Source organism: Nyctereutes procyonoides, unplaced genomic scaffold, assembly GCF_905146905.1.
Source record: "Nyctereutes procyonoides isolate TBG_1078 unplaced genomic scaffold, NYPRO_anot_genome, whole genome shotgun sequence".
NCBI classification, from domain to species: domain Eukaryota; kingdom Metazoa; phylum Chordata; class Mammalia; order Carnivora; family Canidae; genus Nyctereutes; species Nyctereutes procyonoides.
Window position 1 is genome coordinate 51564826 of NW_026575146.1, and position 18013 is coordinate 51582838.

Here is an 18013-nt window from a genome sequence, read left to right on the forward strand (position 1 = left end):
AATTTATTTTCTAGTATATAAGAGAGGTAATTTCTATCACTCTCTATTCAGAGAACACATACTATTCTACATAGGAACTGATTCCGACATGGTGATACACTTTGCAACAAGATTTCCAAAGGAAAGGGAAAATTATCTGCTTGAAGAATGAGGTCCAAACTGGAAACACTAATTTGACAATTACTAGCATATGGGCTGGTTCAATCAGTTGGAATAAATGAGTGCCCCGAGATGGGCTCAGGCCTAATTCTGGGGAATACACCCAATTAAGGGGGGGGGACAAGAAACAAAAAACAAAACAATCGTTTATCAAAGAAAACAGGACATTCAGAGAAACAAAAGTAGACAAAGGATGATGTTATCAAAGCCAAGGTAGGAAAGTTCTAGGAATGAAGAACTGTTTTATAATGTCAATGTGTTGAGGGAGAGCGGAGAGAAAAAATACAAAAAGTAGCAAATATGCGTCTTTATCTCCTGTCTGACATCTTTATATCTATAATATTAAGCTAAATTAAATCAGGGAAAAGAATCCAGCGCATGTACTATTTGTGTGATGGTGAAAAAGCCTCCTTAAAAAAGATTTTGGGTAGCCTTGGCAAGGGCCTTTCCTAAATATCTGGTTCAAACTGTACCACTAAGCCATTCCTATTGTCATTTCTTGATTCCATGTTTTGAATGATTACAACTACTGGAATGTATTGAGAAAATAATTGTCAATATGGTCTGTCCCATTTTTACTAAGAACATTATATGAACATGACCAAGATGGCCTGAAAATCAGCCGGCATAACATAAAATCAGCATGATACAATTTCAGCCTAATGTAAAAACTTGGCAGATCCTGTGCAATCTTTTATAAGGTAAATTTAAATTCTGTTTCATCAAAGGTATAAAGTTATTCATGAATCCCCATTATTACCTTTGTTGGCCTTTAGGACTCAGAGTCTCCTAAAATGGGTATTAAACAGACTCTTACATAAAATGATCCTTCTACCTAATGAAGCTCAACTACCTACCCTTTACTATGGCTCACTCATACAAAAATATGATCGCTATGAACCACGGACCAAAGTGGCAGGATAATTTTGTCTATAATAGCAACTATCACAACTATAAGAAGAAACTTTGAAAACAAACTTGATAAATGCTTTGAGGTTCTCCTCTGTTTTAAATAAAGGAAATCACTCTACCTAATGACTTTATATAGGTTTCCATAAAATGACTGTGCTGTTATAATCTCTTAAATGTATGGTCTCTCATCTCCATATTACCACTTCTGAAATACCTAGAACATTTCCATTTTGAGCCTTTTGTTGTAAAGAGGTTATATTATAGTTTGCCCAATATACTTCTAGAAAATTCTATGCTTATAAGGATTTTCTTAATCTTTTTGGTCTACAAGGCTCTGCAGAAGTTTCAGTGTGGGAAATCTACACTTCCCACAGCCTAAATCTATACATACTTTGAAAATGCCTAGTTGAAAATGATGCTACATGTATGCCAGAACATTTTATGAAAGGGAACAGGCCCTAGCAACAACACATAATGATTTCCTTATTATAAATATCTAAATTTCCTCATTCTAAATATCTGACCTCGTTCCTCTGACCTGCTAAATGGGCACATATCCTGAAGACAAATCACAATCAGATTTAATTCTGGGCAAAGAGCAGGCCTTCTTCATTTGAATATCCCTTGGAGGGAGAGGAAATAAGGCAAGGGGAGAAGAAGGTGGAAAATGTGCAGCGAGGCTGCTAAGGAGAAGCAGAGAGAGTCCCAGAGTTGCTGAAAGTGGAGGAGGCAATCTGAATGTTTCCAGTGAGATAAACATAGAAGCCAAGGACTCTATCATTGCTGCTTCAAAGAATTCAGGCATCAACTGGATCTTTCAGTGATAGATGCAGAGTCTAAAGAGAAAGAAACATAGAGTCAGGGAAGGAGTGTTGGCCTTGAAATCAAGATCCCGAGGTTTCAACTCACTCTTCTCCATGATTCTGTGACCTGAACACATCAGCCTCTCTCCTAATGCTCATTAACGACAGCTGTAAAACATGCTGGTTGGAATATATGTGTTCTAATACCTCTTCCAACTCTAACTTTCCATAAAGTTAGAGTTCCACAAAATGAAAAACAGATAATAGACAGATCTGGAAATAAGGCTAGAGTAGAGTGGAAAATGTGCGACAGGACAGCATAGGGAAGGTAGTTAAAGAACAGCCTTATTTCATGTTGTGCCATAGAAGCATAACCCACGCAATTTCAAAAGTCAGGTTCTAAGCACATAAAAAGCATGCAGAGACGAACTTCATTCTTTTCCCACCACCCAAGGGTGTCAGGGTCTTGCTGTGCAAATTCCTGGGATCGCTTCACAGCCCAAAAGATGAGGTATCCACTCCCGCCAAGTGTTAGAAACACGAAGAAGTTAGCAAGAAACCTCAGGAATCTGATCAAGTGCACGTTCTCTTCTACTTGGGCTGCTCTTTCCTCTATGATAGCTTCCTGTACTCGAGCAAAACAGAAAAAAAAAATGTATCTGAGCTACAAAAAAGTATCATCCACTCAGAATATATTTTTGCAAACATCGAATAAGGAATGAAAATGTACACTATATCTGGAACTCCACAAGCCAGGAGGATGTCACCAGCTAGTGAGAACAAGTGAGAGAAAGAAGGAGTATTCTCACAACCTCTGATTGATCTAATACTAGGACAATCTTCTTTCTAAATTCTCTTCTGGTACAGCTTTTTTTTTTTTTTTTTTGAAGCTACAAAATAATACTTAAGAGTCATTTTAAATATTGAGCTAGCTTATTCCTGTAAATAATTAGTAAGCATTGTTCTATTATTTAGACTATCTGAATCTGATTACTAATGGTCTCCTGTTTCAAGCCAATGGCATTATTTTTATTACCAAATTTAGAGAAGAAATGGTGCTGTCATGGGTCATCAGATATTTTCCAATCTCAATCAGAACCCTGCCCGGATCCCGGTAGGCAGAAATGATGAGTTCATCTTTCCTTTAATTGTCAGGATATTTCACTAGCTGAACCATATGGAATGGCTCCCATTTCACTCTTAGAAACCCAAAGGCACAGCTCCTGAAGTTGATATTTTTACCTTAAAGTTCATGGTGATGGAATTGAATTTGTTGTCTGCTGTTTCTGGATTGCCAATCAGATAGTCCCAGCTGGTGAATACCTTCCAGCTGAAGTTGAACGTGTTGTCATCACCACCCCCATCGTCACCGATATTTTTGGTCATTCTGTAAAAACATGGAGTTTAAGCCAGGCCCTCCCCACACACACAAAAAGAAAAGGAAAGGAAGTGGCAAAATATTGCAATTATAGGTAGATTGGAGAAGCAATATCCTGAAAGCATGTATTTTCAAACAGTTTATTCTTAGGACCTGAAAGCAAAAGTTTACCTCTAAATTTTGGTTTTGTGTTAATTTTTTAAGCTCCTCATTTTCCAGGCCTTTCAAGATTAAAAAACTGTGAAGCATTGATGAGTTTAACAATTAAACAGGTCCTATAAAAATACATATTTTGAATGGGTTTTCCTAAACTGTTTCCTTCGCATCATATACTTGATTCTTAACCTTTTGTGGGATAAGGCTGTCTTTAGAAATCTGATGAAACCTATAGGTCCCTCCTCAGGGGGGAGAAAAAAAAACATGTGTATACTCTTAAACTGTTCTAGGCAGCTTTAGCTTATTTCTAGACTCCCCATGCAACTAGGAATGAACTGACCCAGGGCAGGGCAGGAAACTCTTGCATAGATCCAATTCTCCCCAAGAATCTCTTCCCAAAGAACAGAATGAATGCATGAAAATTTTCCATACTCTACAATTCTTGAACAAAAATCAAAATTTTTATACAACCTTCATGCCAACTGGTTACATATATTCTAATATATTTTAATATATATAAATCACTGATCAGAATATATATATACATATATATACATATGTGTATATATATGTACACTTTCTTTTTGCTTGGAGTACTTAACAGTTTATTTCAGTGGTTAGAGATCCATATTCCACTAACAACACTTTCTTTCTTTTCTCCTTATCACTATAAATAGCAAAATTAAAATTTCATATGACACATATTGTAAAATGATCCCATAAGATTTTGATTTTTTGAATATTATAGTGATATGGAACCAAAAAAGAAAGAAGCACAATGACATAAAACTGACATTATAGGTTGGCAGGCATCTCTGAGGTGGCCTAAGTCTCCTGCTATTAGCTCTACTCCTTACAGACGTTTATATATTTTAAATTGGTTAATGGGTTATGAAAAATAACCCAAAATAACTCTCCCTTACATCAGTCTATCCCTTTACCCTTTGAAATGGTGTTTATGTATATCACTATATTTGCCCCTTCTCAACAACTGAGCAAAAGGTCAAGGTGGTTAATATTATTCTCTTTTTTACAGATGGGGAAGCTAAGGATTAACATTATGAAGTGATTTACTGGAAGTTACCCAGCAGTTAACCACAGAGTAGGCCAAGGGTTTAGGCTGTCTGATTTCACTCTGGTGCCCATGTTAGGACTTCATGAGATATGCTGAATCACATAAAATGCCTTTTTGTGGGTTAGAAGGGGTTAAAATCAAAGATTTCTAATGGTTGAACTGGGGGAGAAAATTGGTTATTTGATTGATACACCACCATCCATTTCTGCGCTGTCACTGAGCAAAGGGCATGATTTCAAGCAAAAATGGATGCTTGACAGATTTAAGTTTTGAATGGAGCTTCACTGGTCAAATTGTGTAACTGTAGACAGTCTCCCAGATAAGGGAGCATGAGCTGGACAAACAAATTGGGAACACCCAGCATGTGAGAATCAACGTGAAGGAGAGTGGAATGGTAAAAGGAGTAAGGAAAGATCCCGAAGACAAACTGCCCATACCACATTTTTGTTGAGAGGCAGCCCTGATATCTATTAAATGTTCCATGGACAGCTCTATCCTTTGCCCATAGAGGGAAAAAAAGAAACTGTACACGTCTATGAAAATTTTTTTTTATTTCATGGAGGCTATAGTTTTGAACCACTGTGTCTATGAGAAGCAACCTCAGTATTATTTGCTTTGTTGGGAAGTTGTAGAAAGCAATTGTTGCATTCATGCCTTTGCCTCGATCTCTTGCATTGGATCCCAAGTTTGCATCTCTGTTAACAAGCCAAGGTTATTTGGTCATTTTGTGGATGCATGAGAAGGTTTTTAATAAATCGAATAAGTTGCCTCAGCCAACAGGGTCACTGGAATGTAGCCTCTGCTAAAATGAAAGTCAGGAAGAGGAGGGGGGTTGAAAGGAAGGTAGAAAGCAACTCTCTAGAAGCTCACAGAATAACCCCACTATACAAGAGCAAAAAAATTATAGCAAGGGCTATACTAAATAGTATGTATTACATTCTTGAGAAATAATAAACTGCAGCAAATATTTGGCTGCAAAAGATAACATGTAATATGTGGATTATATATATTTATGAAAATGTAATATATATATTAATTCTATATTGGCCACAACCACTGTTTCGTACTTAGTTACATACTGTTTCATCAACTGAGCATCACGAGGGCAAGGATTTTATTTGTTCATTGTTAAATGTTCAGACACTAAATAGTACCCCAGTTAGCCCACAGTAATTGCTCAATAAATATTAAATAAATAAATAAGTATGTGAACTATGATTCTGGAAATCATAGTGCTTGACTGATGGACTGAGATAGAAACAACCCTCAGAAGACCTCTGAACATAACTGGCACCCTTGATTTTAGTTTTGCCAAATCAGAATGGTTTAAACCCAGAAATAGCATAGATTTTGGAATGTGGTCATACTTTTACCAGGTAGACAAGATACCTCATATTTAGGATCTCTGGTTACATTTGGACAGGTAGATGATTATTGTGGACGTGGGTCTATGTCAAGGCTTTTTTCAAGTCCTGAAAGGTGAAAAGTATGACAGTATCCTCTGGTAGAACCACTACATTTGGCAGAGACAAGGCACAAAGTGTGTCACAGATTGTTCCAAAGAGCTCCTGTTCGGGGTGACCTGGACTCTTAGTCCTTTCCTATGATGGAGCAAAGGGCAAACTAACCTTGTTCATGGTCAAATAAAAGGATCAGGACATTGATAGATGTCTCTTAAGATTTCAACACTAGCTCAGAGAATAGGCTAATGGATGACAGAGATTTCTCATGGCCCCAGATGCAGGTTTCTGTCATCTTTAAACAGGGTGTCACATGTACACTTCAGGCAGGGAAGGCAGGGAAATCTACTGCAGCTTCATTAGTTCCCCAATGAAATTCTCCATGCTCTAATAAATTTCTCCCAGACAGACCATGATTCTGCAGTTGATCATGGTGGTTTCATCGGTGGCCATTCATATTTGCTGTCTTACACAGCTGATTTTTTTTTTTGGTTGAGTGATTATTCTGATTCTTTTTTTTTTTTAATGGACAGAGAACAACAGACTCTGCCTATTGAGCTGATTCTACAACTTGCAAGCTTCTCTGCACACAAAGAGAGGGGCTAGCAGCTTGTTTCCCTGTCTTGTTTGTAACACTGATTCATACCTTGAAGTTCAAAAGGTGAATCTTCAAAATCTGCTTACACACAGGGTAGGTGTGCAACCCTGTGAGATGATCCAAAGGCCTGAGCTTGTGTTCAACCCTTTTGTTTGGGGAATGTCATTGTCTAACATTAGTGTCAGTATTAAAACTACTTTATCTCTTACAGACTCAGTACCCCCTAGATATAAAACAGAATAAAACAGAATAAAAATGATTGTCCAGTAAATGAATGCTTCCATTCAATTCCAGAAATCATTGCTTGGTTCCCAAGAGACCAATGAGACTTACGCTTTAAGGACCACCAGAAAGCTGTATCCAATGCACATGATCCCCACCAGAAAATAGGAGAGTGGCAGCCTGAAATTCATCCATCCAATTGTTCGTTTATTGTCGTAATAGCCATAAAAGAGGATGGAATATTGCGCCAAGCCCTAAAATTCAACAACAAAACCACTTAGCAGATGCTAGGAAGAGTAACTCAAAAGATTGACTTTCAAGAGAAACAACAAAATGGCATTCATTTTCACACTTCAATGTTGAGTCCTATCATTTTTGCTTCGTAGAGCAAATTTTTTAGCTGCCACATTAATTGGGCAACCTCTCGGTTTATCCAAAACTCGGGGACTTCTGAACTGGCCAAATTTTCAACCAAATACAGGCTTGCTCCACTGTGGAGACATTACCGTGAAGTGCTCATTGATGGAAACATCAAAACATACTTCATGGTGTCATTAGATTTATAATTTTAAAAGCTTGCTTAACATTTGGGGAAGGGCTGAAATGTGCTTCCTCAAAATATTATGGCAGGTTTCCACTTCCCATCCCCTGAGCCACAGTCAGATTGCTTCCCCTGTAACGATAGAGGCCGTCTCAGCTCACACAGCGCAAAGGTGAAAAGCAGGTGAGATATTATGGGAACCAATCTGCACAACCTTGGACATGTCAAGACTATTAGAGCATCCTCCCACAGCAAGCATGTTTATGCATGTGATTACATGCTCTTTCCTTAAAATTATATGGCAGATAATTAGAATCACCAACTCCCCAAAGGCACCTGAGTAAGCCTCTTTACACTCAGAACATTGGCATATTCTGATGATCTTTCTTTTATCATGGTCTTCATCTCTCTCTCTCCTCAAATTCACTGTTTTTCATGTTCAGTTTTGAAGTATGTTTCTGTATTACTACATATCACTTCTCCAGCTTCCCTCTGATTTTTGTCTTTCTGGCAATAACTTGAAATTACTATGTTTTATGAAATGAGACAGTAATAACTTGCCAATGTGAGGCCTCCTCTAGAGATCAAGTGAGTCACCCTTGAATCTTAGAAAGTCCAGTTGGCTACCTTTAGCATCATTTATATACAGCCGGAGACTTTAAGGCCCACAGCTAAAGAAAGCAGAAGAAGTGGGGAGGCAGGGTGGAAGAAGAAGAGGAAAAAAATCTCCTGGATGCTAATTCTCAGAGGAAAACTTAAGGTAAGCAATTTAGAAAACTGCTTTAAACAGAGATCATGCCCAGCTCAAAACAGAGGCCAGTAAAGATCTGGAATAATTATTGCTTTTGAAATTTGCAGCAAGTTTATGTTTTAATACTGTGTAAGAATTAGCAGGGAAAAAAGTATCCAGAAAAATCTCAGAAGAGCTCAAGAGCTTTGAATAGGGTCTGGATGGAATGAGAGGGATGTAGGCAAAAACTGAAGGGCTTCCCTGCACTGCACCTGCCTTTGTCTGCATATTTTCAGCTCAAGAAGAAAGCAATCCTACCCAAATATGGGGTTAAAGAACTAGTAGAAACCTCAGACTGGGGAAAGCATGTGGACCGATCTCATGCCCCAAATAAGAAACCACATAGAGGGGCGCCTGGGTGGCTCAGTGGCTGAGTGTCTGCCTTTGGCTCAGGTCATGATCCTGGGGTCCTGGGATCGAGTCCCATGTCAGGATCCCCATAGGGAGCCTACTTCTCCAGAGCTCTGCCTATGTCTCTGCCTCTCTCTGTGTGTCTCTCATGAATAAATAAACAAAATCTTTAAAAAGAAGAAAGAAAGCACATAAAGAGGGATTGGTCACCTGCCCAAAACCCAGAAATCATCCCAGGAGAGTGATAATTGGTACGATCTCCTGCACCCAGTTCAATGACATCTTCTTGTTTCACATTTATCAGTTAAGGGCTTTGCTTTCTCTCAGCTATTTTAAGTCCAATCTCCTCTACTCTGTCCTGAGATTTCCAACTGGACTTCCCATCTCAGAGCAACAACAACAGAGCGTAGTTAAGTACAAGCATTTTCCTCTTGTCTGGTTTAAAGATATCCTAAAGTGTTTCTTTTTTCTCCCTAAGTACAACACATATCATTTTCTGAACACCTCCATTTTTCCCTGCAAACAATGCTCACCTCATTTCCTTGCCTCTATCCCAATGCTTTGTGACAATGGTTGTAGCAACATCAATCAATAAATTTCGCTGAGCATCTAGCATTTGCTAAACATGTTCCCTCATTTCAGAATCCTTACACAGATCCTCTGAAATTGCTCCTGTTAGGAGCAATGAGTTTTCTTCCACTCTTGGTATTGTCTTCCATGAAGAGTAGATTCATAAATGTAACCCCCAGCTTCTCCCCACTTCCTTATCCTGTCCCCAGGGAGAAAAAACTAATCCTATAGTAGAGCATGGAGAAAAAAATGGGGATGGTGCAAGCTACTTCTCTTCCCCATCCTGAGTCAGCACACATTGTGCCCTACCCCTGGAGGAGGGAACGCTGTCCTGGTCTTGGGCTGCTGTGTAGAAAGTTCTGGCTGTGAAGCTCACTTGCCCATAGAAAGGTGCCACATTCTTTAATATCGGCTTTAACAATAATAAAGGTGATATGTTGACCTCCATCTGCCTAATGCTTTGTCTTGTTTCTGGTTAGCTCACAACCTGGTTGAACAAAGTAGAAGGTGTATCTACCATGACTCCCCCATTGAGCAAAGACTCAATGGCCCTATTCCTACTTTGCAGATGAAGAAAACAATCTTTAAAGAGGTTAAGTAACTTGTGTACACTCACATAGCTAGCAAGTGACAGTCTGAACTTGAACTGAGTCTGTCTGATTCAAATCCATATACTTCTTAACTGCTGTGCTCTACTACTTCTCCTGAAGCTTTGCCTTCCACCCTTTGTATCATGCTAATGCCATACCCTCCCAGTAAAACAAAGAAACAAGAAACCCTACCAATCCAGCGGAGCCTTCTCTGACATACTCCCCTGGATCGAACCATGGTGATGCCAGAGCCTCTTGAGAAGGACCTGAACACCCCTTCTGAAGACTTCAAAGGGCCTCATCTCCATGTACTTCAACATTACAACCTGACATCATTTTCTAGTTCATAATGGCGGTACTGGGATTAAAAGACAACTCCAAAACAACATGAAAGGAGAAAGTAGATGGATAAAAAGCATCTGGTGAGCTTGTTAGGTTAGCACAATAGCTACAGTGCCAGTTGGCTTATCTGGTGTGTGTACATTCAATGGCTGGCGCTTCATAAATATTAGATGGCAACCCAAAGGGGTAAGGTTCAGTTTTGTTGTTTTGTTTTGCTTTGTTTTGTTTTTGAATCCTGATTATTTCACAAAGATTTCTTTAGTTTGCCTATTCCTACATGTACAGTTAAGCATGTAAATGAAAGAGGCACTACTGAAGAACTCAATTTTAAAAAGCTTTATCCAATCCATCATAGCAGCATATTGAAGGGTGACTTTATTTATTTTTTTTTTTTTTACGATAGTCATACAGAGAGAGAGAGAGAGAGGCAGAGACACAGGCAGAGGGAGAAGCAGGCTCCATGCACCGGGAGCCCGATGTGGGATTCGATCCCGGGTCTCCAGGTTCGTGCCCTGGGCCAAAGGCAGGCGCCAAACCGCTGCACCACCCAGGGATCCCTGAAGGGTGACTTTAACAGTCACTCCCCCTTCCACCCTAGGGGGGCCCCACATTCCCCGCATCTTTGCCTCTCCCTTAAAACTCCAACAGCAGACATCTGGAACTGACTGCAATAGCAATGATTCCCAGCCTAGCCAAAGTTCTATTCAGTTTCCATGTCAGCGTCCATGGCTTTCCCTGTAGGAGCACTCTCCCATCCCAAAATCTGTGACAGAGAAGCCACAGTCAGAGCCAAGTTTCAAATGAGCACAAAAGATTCCCATTCAGCTCTGAGTTCCATCCTTGCTCATCGTCTATTAAGATTCTAATTTCTGTGTGAGTGTTGCAGCTGGTCTAGCTCATAGTCATCGACACATTTCCCCAAGAAAGAGAGTGTTTTGATGATGTCGCTAGAAATCAACTCATGTATTTGTTTATCTCACTAACTTTTATTGAGAATTTACTACTTGCCAAGCACTACGCATAGATGGAGTAAGATACCAGATGGCAGAGGGCCCTAAAAAGGTTCTTATGCAAAATATCATCTTCGTAAGTATTTGTCACCTGAAATTATATTAGACCTCCATCCCTTTGGTGTTTATCATAACTACAAATAAATAGTTACTGCGAAACACAGCATTCCATCCCCGGGATGGTAAATGAGTTTCAGCGTCCTTAGCAGCTCTTTTCAGTTTGTAGTAACCACCAAAGCACTATTTTGTACAAAAAAAAAAAAAAAAATCTTGGAGTCAAAACTGGTGGAAAGGAAGACATAATTTCTGACTATGCCCACTGAGCATATGTAAGGGATAGTGGTGCCACAGCATGGGGTATGTTCCTACCTTTCTCTGTATGGTTACCAGTCATTTATACTTTAGTGTTAAAGTTGCAAGTATGAGTGAAAGAACATGGCATCACATAATATCTGATAAAGTGGACAGAATCAAGGAGTGAGAAGGCTAACAACACCCATTGCAAACCTCAACTGACTTCAAAGGACACCAGCCAGGCTGGTACCTCGGTATACCTGCTGAGATCCTGCTCTGGCCACCTTCTTTCTCTCTGCCCAGACTCACCAAGCTTCAGCCTCATGCTTTTCCCTCACCTCTGAGTTTCCTTTCCTTTTGCTACAACCCAGATCTGGAGATGTTAAACTGACACTCTACCCTCTTAGCTAGGGAGCATGGAGATTACAAAGGGGAAGCTGGGCTGAGTTTTAGCAGAACTTCTAGTTTCCAATAGATGGAATTAACTACCTGTCTCCAGGATGGAAGTCCATGAGCTTTGGCCCTCAAGAGGCTGTGAGAAGACAGTTGCTTTTAGTGCCTATCCATAGATCAGCACCCTTGTTCCTCTGCCTTCTTTCTAGAGAGCTGCCATGGTTGGTGCCCCATACCCCTTTCTGGCTTGTGGATACTGTGCTCTCTCTGTCAGGGCTCTCTCTTCTTCTTTTCTTGTCCCTCCAAGAAATGGGCATTTGAGTTAAGTATCCTGAATAGGTATTTAAGGAAGGGTTTATTAAACATCTACCATGTGCCAAGCATTGTGCTAGTGCTTTATACACACAACACACAACCTCATTTATCTTTAATGCCAGCCTGCTAGTTAGGCGTTAATTCTACTATTTGACACATGACAATTAAGAGGCTCAGAATGGTTGTCTAATATCTCACAGGGACTATGTGGCAGGACTCAGACTCAGGTCTGTCTAAATCCCATGACTGAGTTCTGTTTATTATGCAACACTACATTTTAAACTACACTGGCTTCTGTAAAGAGCATTTCCATTTGTCTTCTCTGTGCCATGGTCCACAACTAGCACTAATGCTGGGAATTCTAGGTAGAGGCCCAGTGCCTGATACACATCTTATTTGACTGGATATCCCACAGAACACTTGAGCTCAAGAGGTTCCCCCAAACCTGATTCTTCCTCCTATCTCCTAACCCATCTGTCACCTCAGTCAGAAGCCTGGATATTCCATTATCCTTCCATTTTCACCCCTTAGTCACGTGCAGTTACTAGCTAAGTCCTGTAGTTTCTGCCTCATGATCATGTGTGACACTGATCTCTTCTCTGTATACCACTGCCATTCACAGGCCTCTCTTCCTCCATCTTGTTCTATGTTCATCTAAGCCCCATTCAGTACTCACAAGATTCACAAAGAATCTTCTAAAGGGTAACTGACCACATTTCCATCCTACTTCAAAACTCTGTGCTCCCCACTGCCCATTAAGTCTGACTCCTTAGCATAATGAACGAGACTGTCCTCCTTGATTAGATACCTTTTTTTGTATGACACACTGATCTGTAAGTATGCAACTTTCTCCCTAAATACCAGCTTTGCTCAATCACTCATGGGTATTGAGTGCATGAGACCATTTCCTGCCTCCATGCCTTTGTGCATGTGGGTTCCACTATTTGGGATGCTGTTCCCCGCTATCTTCCCCATTTCAGAGCCTAGTTTATTTCTACTTTTCCTTTAAAACCTGTTCAAACTACCTCTGTAAAGCATTTACTGACCTCTAGACCAGAACCACTTGTTACAGGGAAATGGTCATTTCCTTCAGGGGTACAGAGCTCCAATACACGAAACACTCCCCAGGACCCCACTGTCCCTCTACTGACTCTATCCCAGGGTAAGTATAGTGACTTCTCCAATTAATATTTTTGGAATGAACTAGCTGTACTTGCCTAGCCCAAATATGACTTCCTTCCTGTAGGGAAAAATCTTTCCCAGGATTAGATGGACTGTTGTGGAATCGCATATTAGCAGGGCCATTTGTCAGAGTCTCAGATTAGTGCTCCAATTTGGCCTGCAGGAAGTAAAGAATGTGAAGTTCTGGTGTCCATCTGCCACTCCTTTCAAACAAATTATTCACAACTCAGATGGAAAACAGAGTTATTGCTTACTGGGTCCTCTCAGATCTCTAAGAAACTAAACTCTAGTAAAGTGTAACACTGAACCCTCCCTCCCTAATGCCTCCATGTGCCTGGGCCATGTATCTCTTAGCTTGAGATCCTCACATTGTTTGGCAATTGTTTGTTTGCACAGCCAATTAAACCAAAAGGTCCCTGTGGGCAGGGAAAATATATTAGTTATCTTTGTATTCCTAGCATCTCACATTCAATTTATGTTTGCAGAATGACTGGATGAACAGAAAAATTGCTTCTGGTGGTCATTAGTGATCCTCTGTGAGATTAAGCTCATTCAAATGATCATCTAAACCACCTTTTTTTTTTTCTGTTTTTCCTCACTCTGCTACCCATTTTAATAAAAGAGAGTAAATCATTCAAGACAGTAACATGATTATAACAATCTTATGTTGGGATTTAATGAATCAAAACACCAAGAAAGTGTCTGACAGACACTAAAGCTGCCAAAACTCCCTAATTTTTTCTACTGTCTAATTGCCTAAAACTCTTTTAAAATAAGAAATTCTCAGTGCTATAAAATGAGCTTCTACATATAGTTTCTTCCCAAATGGGAAAAATGGTCTTTTATTTCACGAGGTAAAGATTAAAAACATTATATTACGGGGTTTTGTTATTCAATTAACTTCTGATCTTCTAAATCTGCCTACTAATTCTTTGAAGTAATGAAAAATGAAGCATCATAAAATCATATAGAAAGGGAGATGTATCTAGTTATATGGACACAGCCTGTTCTAGGAATAACCTTCCCTTACTTAATCTATTTTAAAAGGAGTTTTTTGAACAAATGAAAAAAAAATGTAGAGTTCAGAAAATGAAGTTCAGAAAAATGAACTTCAAAAAAATGAAGTTCAGAAAATTTCATTTCTATATAAGTTAGTATATATTTTATTTCAAACATTAAGGTCAATGAATATAATTTCAAGTACAATTTATAAGCAAGTATTATTTATTGGAGATACATGATGATGGAACATGGGGTAGACTTTTTACTGAGTTGTTTTCAAGTATTTTCAACTTTCAGTAGTCTATTGTTACAGTAGACATACCAGATTCATCATCTGGTGCTATTTGTTTATATTATGCAACAATTTAATAGATTGTGAAATTCTAATCTGACTCAATGGCTCAACCTTTAATCTATTAGGTTGACAGCTAATATTTAGATATCAGCAAATTCCTACCAGGCAAATAGAGCTCTCTCAAACAATCTTAACCTCTCACTTACTGATAGTTATTGATATATGGTACTCTTATGTATTGATAGACTCTTCCTTGGTCTCCTCAAATGTAATTTTCTCCTCTCTAATCTGTTGACCTTTTAAGTTGAATTTTGATAATGCCACTACTCATCCACCACTCCTTTGAATTACTTTCAACTACTCTGAGGAAAAATAAACTATCACCAACTAGATTCTAGAGGGTCCCAGATGTTTTGATACCTTTCTATCTCTGTAAGGCCATCCACTCCGATGCCCCTTCATCTAGTTTCGCTAACCTGCAGCCAGTCCCTGGAATAAGGCAACCTTCTCCCATAACAGGTCCTTTGATTCACTGTCCTTGTTTTCTAGAAGGCCTCTCCCCTCTCTCAAATTGGGAGCTAGTATTGACTTCTCAGAGCCCAATTCAAATGTTACTTTCTCAGAAAAATTTCCACTCTCCTCTACCTTCCTCTCTTAGGCTGTAAACCAGGTCAGGATCTCTAATACATCTAAATGCCTTTACCTTTCTTCTGTAGTACTTGGCACAGTCACAATTACATTTATTTTTGTGATTATTTGATTACTCTACTATACTTTAAGTTTCTGAGGGAAGAGACCTTGTTGGGTTTTGCTTCCCTTTGCTTAGCATCTGGCACATTACCTGGCATCTGGCAAATCCTCAATAAATGTCCACTAAATTAATTAAAAGAAGACTTGGTTCTGGGATCACATCCAAAAAAGGGATGCTGTTTTCATGCTGCAACCATGACATCAGGATCCTAGACATCCCAAATTTCTGCAAAAAAGAAGGTGGGCTTTGTTTGGCCAGATGCAGCTTAAGGAAGATGTTGAAAACTGAAAGTTGTTGCTGAATGAAAGAAAGCACTGATAGAAATGAAGACCTTGAGGGATCAGTTTCCCAAGTCTGCAAAATAAAAGGATACCAAGAAAGCTAAAAGCAGACCCAGAGATCTCTTTTACCACAAGCTATAGATGTATATGAAGAAGTCCAGGAGTAGCAGATTAAGAGACCTATGAGTGAGAGCAGATTTGAGATGCCTCTTCTTTTAATCAAACTTAATGAGCCTATTAAACCAGAGGGACCTGTACTGGATTGAGGAAATGAGCAAATATGGGACCCAGAGATGGACAGCCTTTGGATGCTGCCAATCTCAGTGCCACAATCTTGAGCAGCCCCCATGATGTTTTCTAAGGAGTCTAACTATGGATACAAAGGAGACAATCCTTACCCCTTTCGATCATGGGACTTCTATTTCAGGGAAGAGCAATATGTCTGGGTGGATGTGGTAATCTACAGGCCTAGCTTTGTCCCCAAGAGGCTTAGCAGTCTGGCTCAGGGTCATATGTCTGCCCTCACCAAGAGATTGTTTATCACCTAGGAATTCAGTCTCTGTTACATGAGGCTGAGACAATGGCAGAAGCAAAGAGGTTATGCTGGTATACTGGAAGCTTGTTGAAACTAAGTAAGAGCAGCACAGCACAGCAGCAACAGTTCTGATCTGAAGTAGAAGAACCAAGTCACATTTTCAGAGCCAACAGACCCCTATAGCAGCCATACAAGTGTGCTGCTCAGATAGCCTTCAGGAGACAGCCTCCAGATGCTACTACTTTGTATCAACCAGAATGGAACATAAATGTGCTCATCCTGAGACCATGTCCTCTGAGGTGGCCCCTAGGCCATGATCCAGAATGATGAGAAATACTAGAACCAGTGATATGGGATTTCTCCAATGGATATACTTCTCTTGGAGACTCACCAGTGGCCTAGCCAAAACTTTTTCCAAAACTGTACTGCAGCCTAAGACTTCCTACTCAATCTTCCCCTCTTCTCTCCTTCACAGGAGTCTGGCCAGAATTGCTAACTGGAGACCTTCCCCACCTACTCATGCTTCCTCTCCCCTTCTATATTTTCCCCTCAAATTATCCTGAGTCTAATATTGTCTTGATGTCCATTTCTTAGGAAACCTTAAATGATTTGCCTTTTAAAGAGGCCTTCCTGAAGAACCTTCATGCACTGTTGGTGGCGATATAAACTGGTGCAGCCACTATGGAAAACAGTATGGAAATTCCTCAAAAAATTAAAAATAGGGGATCCCTGGGTGGTTCAGTGGTTAAGCGTCTGCCTTCAGCCCAGGGTGTGATCCTGGAGACGCGGAATCGAGTCCCACGTCAGGCTCCCTGCATGGAGCCTGCTTCTCCTTCTGCCTGTGTCTCTGCCTCTCTCTCTCTGTGTCTCTCATGAATAAATAAATAAAATCTTTTTAAAAAATTAAAAATAAAAATACCATATGGTCCAGTAATTCCACGGCTGGGTGAGTATTTTTCTTCTTTTTTAAAAAAAGAGTTTATTTATTTATTCATGAGAGACACCAAAAGACACCAGGATCACACACTGAGCCGAAGGCAGACACTCAACCACTGAACCACCCAGGTGCCCCTGGGTATTTTTCTGAAGAAAATGAAAAAGTAACTTGAAAAGATATCTGTACCCCCATATCATTGCAGCATTATTTACAGTAGCCAAGATTTAGAAGAAACCTAAATGTCTGTTGATGGATGAATGCATAAAGAAAATGTGGAATGTGTGCATATACATGCATATGTATATATATGTATATATGTGCCTATGTATATGTGCATATGTGGTATTATATATGTGTGTATGTATATGTACATGTGTTATGTATATATGTGCATATGTATATATTATATAGATACATAGATATATAAAATGCAATATTATTCAGCCATAAAAATGGAAGGAAATCTTGCCATTTGCAATAGTATGGATGGGCCCTGGGCATTATGCTAAATGAAATAAGTCAGACAGAGAAAGACAAAGAATGTATAAATTCATTTATGTATGGAATTTTAAAGAAAAAGAAAAAGGAAAAACCTAGCTCATAGATGCAGAGAATAGACTAGTGGTCACCAGAGGGAGGAGGTAGAGGATGGGAACAATGAGAGGAAGAAGTAAAAATGTATAGCTTTCCAATTACAAAATAAACAAGTCATGGGGATGCAAGGTACAATAAGGAGACTATAGTTAGTAATACTATATTGCATATTTGAAAATTGCCAAGACAGTAAATCTTAAAAGTTCTCATCACAAAAGAAAGAATTCTGTAGTTGTGTATGTTGACAGATGTTAACCAATCTTATAGTGGTAATCGTTTTGCAGTATATACAAATATTGAATCATCATGTTGTACACCTGAAACTAATATAATGCTGTAGGTCAATTATATCTCAATAAAAAAGGGGATACTTTCTGAAAATAAAAATGCATTTGAACTACTGAAATATCCCTTAAAAATATGTTATTCCATATGTATATCACAAAAATACCTCTTCTAAATGTGGCCAGTACAATA

The 18013-nt window shown here is 39.3% G+C and overlaps 1 protein-coding gene across 1 annotated transcript in view; it reads right to left on the reverse strand.

Moving 5' to 3' along the window:
- The window catches only part of TMC1 (transmembrane channel like 1), a 117454-nt gene that overhangs the window by 35684 nt on the left and 63757 nt on the right, over positions 1-18013 (reverse strand). Inside the window, exons 9-11 of the mRNA XM_055310166.1 lie at positions 6875-7017; positions 3117-3261; positions 2305-2499 (exon numbers count right to left, since the gene is read on the reverse strand). Coding sequence (XP_055166141.1) covers positions 2305-2499; positions 3117-3261; positions 6875-7017 — 483 coding nt within the window. The remainder of the gene's footprint in view (positions 1-2304; positions 2500-3116; positions 3262-6874; positions 7018-18013) is intronic.